This window comes from Macaca mulatta, chromosome 19 (genome assembly GCF_049350105.2).
Source record: "Macaca mulatta isolate MMU2019108-1 chromosome 19, T2T-MMU8v2.0, whole genome shotgun sequence".
NCBI classification, from domain to species: Eukaryota; Metazoa; Chordata; class Mammalia; order Primates; family Cercopithecidae; genus Macaca; species Macaca mulatta.
Genome location: NC_133424.1, coordinates 4,724,222 through 4,732,637, shown reverse-complemented (window position 1 = coordinate 4,732,637; position 8,416 = coordinate 4,724,222). Strand labels below are relative to the sequence as shown.

The 8,416-nt window shown below is 51.3% G+C and overlaps 1 protein-coding gene across 7 annotated transcripts in view; it reads right to left on the bottom strand.

Annotated features, from left to right (window-relative positions):
• Nucleotides 1-646: 646 nt before the first annotated feature.
• Nucleotides 647-8,416, bottom strand: part of ATCAY (ATCAY kinesin light chain interacting caytaxin) — a 112,039-nt gene continuing 104,269 nt past the window's right edge. For 3 of the 7 annotated variants that reach the window (XM_077979519.1, XM_015122484.3, XM_077979516.1), the window contains 2 exons: nucleotides 7,140-7,172; nucleotides 647-2,316 (listed from right to left, as the gene is read on the bottom strand). In XM_077979519.1, the coding sequence (XP_077835645.1) occupies nucleotides 2,307-2,316; nucleotides 7,140-7,172 (43 nt within the window). In that variant the 3' untranslated portion in view covers nucleotides 647-2,306. Of the gene's footprint in view, nucleotides 2,317-3,773; nucleotides 3,906-7,114; nucleotides 7,173-8,416 lie in introns of those variants that run through there. The other 4 variants (XM_077979517.1, XM_077979518.1, XR_013409586.1 and 1 more) reach the window with 3 other exon arrangements.

Below are 8,416 nucleotides of genomic sequence, written 5' to 3'. Positions count from 1 at the left end.
TTTTTAGTAGAGACGGGGTTTCACCATGTTGGCCAGGCTGGTCTCAAACTCCTGACCTCAAATGATCCACCCACCTCGGCCTCCCAAAGTGCTCGGATGACAGGTGTGAGCCCCTGCACCCGGCCGAGATTTGACATTTGGGAAACAAATGTTAAAACCCTACCACGTCCCTAAATGTCCCAGCCTCCCCAGGGCAATGCTGAGACCCAGAAGTGTCCCATCACAGCCGGGGGCTCCATGGGAACCTGCAGGCCTAAGCCCGCTCAGAAACCCCACCTTCCTCATGGCAGAAGCTGCTGGGTTTTGGGGGCGGGGCTTGCGCAGGACCCCGTCCCACAGGGCACATTTTTCTGTACCGCTGCCCCTCAGCACTAAGCACCACCAGTCCCCTGCCATCGTTGTTGGAATAGCCCAGAATGCACTTCCTTGCTGTCTCAGGTAGAGATGCACTGGACGCTTTCACTGAGGCTCAGTCAATTGTGGGTCTGGTTGGCCCAGCCTGGACAGCACTTGCTGAGAGGCCAACCACAGAGCCAGGAAGAAGGGCCTGGAGAATGTGCCCGCTCTACTCGCTGTCTGCTCAGGTTGATAGACATGAAGACATTTACGATTAGGGGGAACTTCGTGAGCAACTCTCTGCAAACACTGTCCATTCTTTGCTTTTTATTTTGAGACAGAGTTTTGCTCTTCTTGCCCAGGCTAGAGTGCAGCGGCGTGATCTCGGCTCACTGCAACCTCCGCCTCCCGGGTTCAAGCAATTCTCCTGCCTCAGCCTCCCGAGTAGCTGGGATTACAGGCGTGCACCATCATGCCCAGCTAATTTTTGTATTTTTTTTTAGAGACGGGGTTTCCCCATGTTGACCAGACTGGTCTCGAACTCCTGACCTCAGGTGATCCATCCACCTCAGCCTCCCAGAGTGCTGGGATTACAGGCATGAGCCACTGTGCCCTGACTAGTTTTTTTTTTTTTTTTTTTTTTTGAGACAGAGTCTTGCTCTGTCACCCAGGCTGGAGTGCAGTGGCACGATCTTGGCTCACTGCAACCTCTGCCTCTCAGGTTTAAGTGATTCTCGTGCCTTAGCCTCCCAAGTAGCTGAGATTACAGACACCTGCCACCATGCCTGGCTAATTTTTGTATTTTTAGTAGAGATGAGGTTTCACCATGTTGGCCAGGCTGGTCTCGAACTCTTGACTTCAGGGGATCCGCCCACCTCGGCCTCCCAAAGTGCCAGGATTACAGGCGTGAGTCATCGTGCCCGGCCTAGCCTTTTCTTAAATGCTTCCAGAGACAGGGAGCTCACTGCTTCTAGAGTCCATCTGACCAGTGACCGGCATTTGGACCACATTAGAAAAGTCTGTCTTCTTTTTCCAAGGGAAATTTGCCTCCCGAACAAGAACCCGCTGGATACCCTGTATCTTCCTTTTGCTAGGTCTATTTCAGAGCCAGCTTCTGAGCCTCTGCTGTTCCAACCCAGAACAGCGTTGGTGTGTCCCAGCCTGATGCCGGGTTGGGGGAGCAGTGAGGTCCACATATCTCATTCCTTGGTGGGAGGTATTGACTGGGTTTGCCCTGTGGCTTGGCATCTGAGTTAAAGGGGCTTGAGAATGTTCTAGATTACCGGGGTGTCGTTTTGCAATCAGAGGACAAGGATGGTTGGCAGCAGCTCTTCTTGTGCAATGGGCTCTGATCCTCTCAAAGGAGCTGGGTGTCATTATGAGCGAGAAGGGGGCGGGTCAAATGAAAAACCACGGGTGTGAATTTTGGATGTAAGGTCAGAGGCCAGGAGGTACCTCAGGACGTGGCCCTCCTGGGGGGTTGAGCTTCTAGGTCCAGGGCCGCGTTCTGGGGGGAAAGGCACAGGAAAGGACGCAGACCCAGCCGGGGTGGTGGTGGGCGTCTGTGGCTCCAACCCAGAGCGGGTGACAAGCAAGAGAAGGGTCTTGAATCTTGTATCCAGCTCTGACCACGGCGGCTGCGAGCAGAAGCGGAGGCCACCGACGCCACACGGGCCACCCCCTGTGCTTCTTGCCTTCCTCGGCTGAGAGTTTGTGAGTGTGGAAGGGTGAGGGGCTCAGAGCTGGGCCCTTTTCTGGAACGCACGAATACTGCATCGTTAAAAAAAAATACAATGTTTTCAAGCAGCTGAAAAGGATGCTGGGTTTCAGAGATGAACGGAGGGGCTGGCACCCTTGGAAGACTGGGACTCAGGATGAGGCAGGATGAGATCTGGGGCCAGTGGGCGTCTGACAGAGGTTTCCTGGCATCTGGAATCTTCTTTCATGTCCTTCGTTATGCTCACGTCGCCTCAGGACATGCTAGGGAGGGAAAGACACAGGCCAAGTTATTACTGTTAATGTTAAAAGTGCAAAGTGCTCTCTTCCACATGTATGTAATCCAAAATAATAACCCCACCCGGCATGGGTGAGCTCCCAGCAGCAAGAGTGGCACATGACCTTCAGGGCCTGGCTCCTGCCATGCACTTTCTAAGTGTGGCTCTGAGGGCCTCCTTCCTGGTACCTCAGCAGAACAGGCCCTGGAGACTGGCACCCTCAATCAGCCCGGAGGGAGGTTTCAACCCACCTACCCATTCACTCATCCATCCAACCAACCATACAACCACCCACACATCTATCCATCCATCCATCCATCCATCCATCTATCCATCCATCCATCCATCCATCCATCCATCCATCCATCCACACACTCACCCACCCATCCATTCATCCATCTGCCCACCCATCCAGCCACTCACTCCTCCATCCATCCACCCGTCCACCCACACATCCAACCATCCATCTGCCAACCCATCCAGCCACTCACTCCTCCATCCATCCACCCGTCCACTCACACATCCAACCATCCATCCATCCACCCACCCATCCAACCATCCATCCATCCACCCACCCATCCATTCATCCGTCTGTACACCCATCCAGCCACTCAATCATCCATCCAACCACTCACTCATCCATCCATCCATCCATCCATCCATCCATCCATCCATCCATCCACCCACCCATCCACTCATCCATCTATCCAACCATCCATCCATCCATCCACCCACCCACCCATCCATTCATCCATCTGTGCACCCATCCAGCCACTCAATCATCCATCCATCCACCCATCCACCCACCCACCCACACATCCATCCATCCATCCATCCACCCACCCATCCACTCATCCATCTATCCACCCATCCATCCATTCATCCATCCACCCACTCATCCATCCATCCATCCACTCATCCATCCATCCATCCATTCATCCAACCATCCATTCATCCATCTGCCCACCCATCCATCCATCTGCCCACCCATCCATCCACCCACTCATCCATCCATCCATCCATCCATCCATCCATCCATCCATCCACCCACCCACCCACTGACTCATCCATTTATCCATCCACCCATCCATCCAACCAACCATACAACCACCCACACATCTATCCACTCATCCATCCATCCATCCACCCATTCATCCATTCATCCATCCACCCACCCATCCATTCATCCATCTGCCCACCCATCCATCCACCCACTCATCCATCCATCCATCCATCCACCCACTCATCCATATATCCATCCACCCATCCATCCATCCATCCATCCATCCATCCATCCATCCATCCACTCATCCATCCATCCATCCATTCACCCACCCACCCACTGACTCATCCATCTATCCATCCACCCATCCATCCAACCAACCATACATCTATCCACTCATCCATCCATCCATCCACTCATCCATCCATCCATCCATCCACTCATCCATCCATCCATCCACCCACCCACCCATCCATTCATCCATCTGCCCACCCATCCCGCCACTCATCCACCCACCCACCCACTCACCCATCCAACTATCCATCCATCCATCCACCCACCCACTCATCCATCTATCCATCCACCCAACCATACAGCCACCCACATATCTATCCACTCATCCATCCTTCCATCCAACCATCCATCCATTCATCCATCCTTCCATCCATCCATCCATCCATTCATCCATCCATCCGTCCACCCACCCACCCATCCATTCATCCATCTGCCCACCCATCCAGCCACTCAGTCATCCATCCACCCACCCACCCACTCACCCATCCATCTATCCATCCATCCGGCCATCCATCCATCCATCCATCCACACACCCACCCACTCATCCATTCATCCATCTACCCACCCATCCAGCCACTCACTCGTCCATCTATCCATCCATCCATCCACCCACCCATTCATCTACCCAACCATTCATCCAACCAACCATTCATCTACCCATTTACCCATCCATCTGCCTACCCATCCATGTATCCATCAATCCATCTTTCCATCCCTCCACCCATCCATTCATCCACCCATCCATCCACAGAATCAACCTCCACGCATCCATCCATCCATCCATCCACTCATTCATTCATCTATCCATCATCATCCATCCATCCTTCCATTCACCCACTCATCCATCCATTTATCCATCTGCCCACTCATCCATCCATCCATCCATCCATCCACCTATCCATTCATCCATTCATCTATTGCTTCTTAAAATTCCTTCTTTTGTGTTTTTAATCTTTTAAAACATGCTTATTATATCTTCTCCACCTAAGGATCTCCAGACAGGATCTAATTCTTCTGTTTGTTTTCTCTGCTATCTTTTGCTCATGTGGATGATTTCCTTGTGTTTCCTGTCTGTATATGTGAACTCATCTCCAGAGAGCCTGGGTTGAGGTGGTCTTTTCAGAAATGCATTGAGAACTTGCTTTTACTCAGTGCCCCTGAAGCAGCACTGTTCTAAGGCCCTTTTTGATGCTTATTTCTTAGCTTGGAGCTTCCTGGGTCACATGGATAGTAAGGCATAGAGATTTATAGATTTGTATAAAACTCTGTGGTCGGCTGAGCACAGTGGCTCATGCCTGTAATCCCAGCACTTTGGGAGGCCGAGGCGGGAGGATCACGACGAGGTCAGGAGATCGAGATCATCCTGGCTAACATGGTGAAACTCCGTTGCTACTAAAAAATACAAAAAATTAGCTGGGCGTAGTGGCGGATGCCTGTAGTCCCAGTTACTTGGGAAGCCGAGGCAGGAGAATGGAGTGAACTCGGAAGGCAGAGCTTGCAGTGAGCCAAGATCGCGCGACCACACTCCAGCCTGGATGACAGAGTGAGACTCCGTCGCAACAACAACAACAACAACAACAACAACAACACCACCACCACCACCACAACTGTATGGTCAAGGATAAATCCCACACATTTTAAAGAAAAGTTTGGTCCTTCCCTGGCTCCTGTGAGTAACCTCTAAACTCTTAGAGCATCCTGCCTGGAGTGTCTATGTGGGTCATGCCAGATAGTCTATGCTAACTGATATGGTTGGGCTGTGTCCTCACCCAAATCTCATCTTGAATTGTAGTTCCTGTAACCCCACTTGTGGTGGGAGGTACTCAGTGGGAGGTAACTGAGCCATGGGGGCGGTTACCCCCATGCTATTCTCGTGATAGTGAGTTCTCACAAGATCTGATGGTTTTGTAAGGGGCTTTCCCCCTTTGCTCAGCACTTCTCTCTCCTGCTGTGCAGTGAAGAGGTGCCTCCCGCCAGGACTGTAAATTTCCTGGGGCCTCCCCAGCCATGCAGAACTGTGAGTTAATTATACCTCTTTTCTTTATAAATTACCTAGTCTCGGGTATTTCTTCATAGCAGCAAGAGAACGGACTAATACACTCACAACGTGACTTAGGGTGGAAACTTGGGCCGTGTGGCATCAGCTCGATCTGTGCAGGGGCTGGAGGCTAAGAACAGCCATGCAGAAGTCAGCCAGGTGTATGTAGTTGACTCTTAATGAACACCCTGGCCACTAAGGCTTGGGTCAGCTTCTCTAATTGGCAGCACTTTGTGTGTTTTGCCACACATCCCTGCTGGGAGAAATAAAGGATGTCCACACAACCCCACTGGGAGAGGACACTTGGAGGCTTCCACCCGATCTCTCCTGGATCCTGCCCTATGCACCTCTTCCTTTTGTTGATATATATATTTTTTGAAACGGAGTCTCGCTCTGTTGCCCAGGCTGGAATGCAATGGTGCAATCTCAGCTCACTGCAACCTCTGCCTCCCAGGTTCAAGCGATTCTCTTGCCTCAGCCTCCTGAGTAGCTGGGACTCCAGGTGTGTGCCACCACGCCCAGCTAATTTTGTATTTTTAGTAGAGATGGGGTTTTACCCCGTTTGGCCAGGCTGGTCTTGAACTCCTGATTTCAAGTGATCCACCTGCCTTAGCCTCCCAAAGTGCTGGGATTACAGGCATGAACCACCATGCCCGGCTTTTTGCTGATTTTTAAGTGTACTGTAATAAACCATTCCACTGTGATAAACCATAACCGTGAGTATGACAGCTTTACTGAGCTCTGTGAGTCCCTCTGGCAAACCATTGCATCTGAGGGTCTTGGAAACTAACACACAGGGAGGCTTTCTTTTCTTTCCTTTTTTTTTTTTTTTTTTCCTTTTTTGAGACAAAGTCTAACTCTATTGCCCAGGCTGTGGAGTGCAGTGGTACAATCTTGGCTCACCTGGCTAATTTTTGTATTTTTTGTAGGGACGGGGTCTTGCCATCTTGCCCGGGCTGGTCTTGAACTCCTGATCTCAAATGATCCGCCTGCCTCGGCCTCCCAAAGTGCTGGGATTACAGGCGTGAGCCACTGCGCCCGGCCACAGGGAGGCTTTTCTTGGCATCCAGAACCAAGTGGAGAATCGGAGGCACAGTGTGGACCGTCTGCCCTTTTGTGGCATCATATCCTCGGCTTCGGGGAGCCTGGCTCTGTGTGGGTTTTTCCTTGAGGGCCGCTCCACTGCATAACTCTGGGGCCTCATTTGCATCCTGGTCTGGGTAATGGCGCCCCCTGGAGTTGTGCAAGGACGGCCTGACTGGTTAAGGGAACCACTACCTCCCTGCCTCCCCGGTGCCGTATCCCCCACTCCCAATAAGTCATGGGGCAGTTTTCCTGGGATTAGGCTCCCTGCCTGCTTTATATTCGCCGGCAGCTGATTCGATTTTCTGTCCCTCTGGAGAACTCTGACTAATACAGGTCCATGCAGGACGTTCTGAAAACAGCACGAAGACCACCGTGCGTGACACCCACCTTGTTTCCTGATCTTCTGTGACCGGAGCAGACCTGTGGAGAAGAGACGGAGACTGGGCATTATTTGCTTATTTGGGAGCCTGGGCATTTTCCATTTTTTTTTTTAACTTGATTTTTTTTTTTTTTTTAAGATAACAGGGTCTTGGTTGGGTGCAGTGGCTCATATCTGTAATCCCAGCACTTTGGGAGGCTGAGGCGGGCGGATCACTCGAGGTCAGGAGTTCGACACCAGCCTGGCCAACATGGTAAAACCCTGTCTCTACTAAAAATACAAAAAGTAGCTGGGCATGGTGGCGGGTGCCTGTAATCCCGGCTACTCGGGAGGCTGAGGCAGGAGAATCACTTGAACCCAGGAGGTGGAGGTTGCAGTGAGCCGAGATCGCACCATTGCACTCCAGCCCCTGGGCGACAAGAGTGAAAATCTGTCTTAAAAAGAAAAAAAAAAAAAGAGATACAGGGTCTTGTGATGTTGCCCAGGCTGGAGTGCAATCATAGCTTGCTGTAGCCTTGAACTCCTGGGCTCTAGCCATCTGCCTGCCTCACCCTTCTGAGTAGCTGGGACTATAGGTGTACATCACCACACCTCGATATTTATTTTTTTAATTAATTTGTTTATTTATTTATGAGATGGAGTCTTGCTCTGTCGCCAGGCTGGAGTGCAGTGGTATGATCTAGGCTCACTGCAAGCTCCGCTTCCCGGGTTCAAGTGATTCTCCTGCCTCAGCCTTCCGGGTAGCTGGGACTATAGGCATGAGCCACGACACCCAGCTAATTTTTGTATTTTTAGAAGAGATGGGGTTTCACCGTGTTAGCCAGGAATGGTCTCGATCTCTTGACCTTGTGATCCTCCCACCTCGGCCTCCCAAAATACTGGGATTACAGGCATGAGCCACTGCGCCCGCCTGATAATTTTTATTTTTAATTAATTAATTAATTAATTATATTTATTTTATTTTTTTTGAGACGGAGTCTCACTCTGTTGCCCAGGCTGGAGTGCAGTGGCCGGATCTCAGCTCACTGCAAGCTCCGCCTCCTGTGTTTATGCCATTCTCCTGCCTCAGCCTCCCAAGTAGCTGGGACTACAGGTGTCCGCCACCTCGCCCGGCTAGTTTTTTATATTTTTTAGTAGAGACGGGGTTTCACCGTGTTAGCCAGGATGGTGTCAATTGCCTGATCTCATGATCCGCCCGACTCAGCCTCCCAAAGTGCTGGGATTACAGGCTTGAGCCACTGCGCCCGGCCTTATTTATTTTTTTGAGATGGAGTCTCACTTTGTC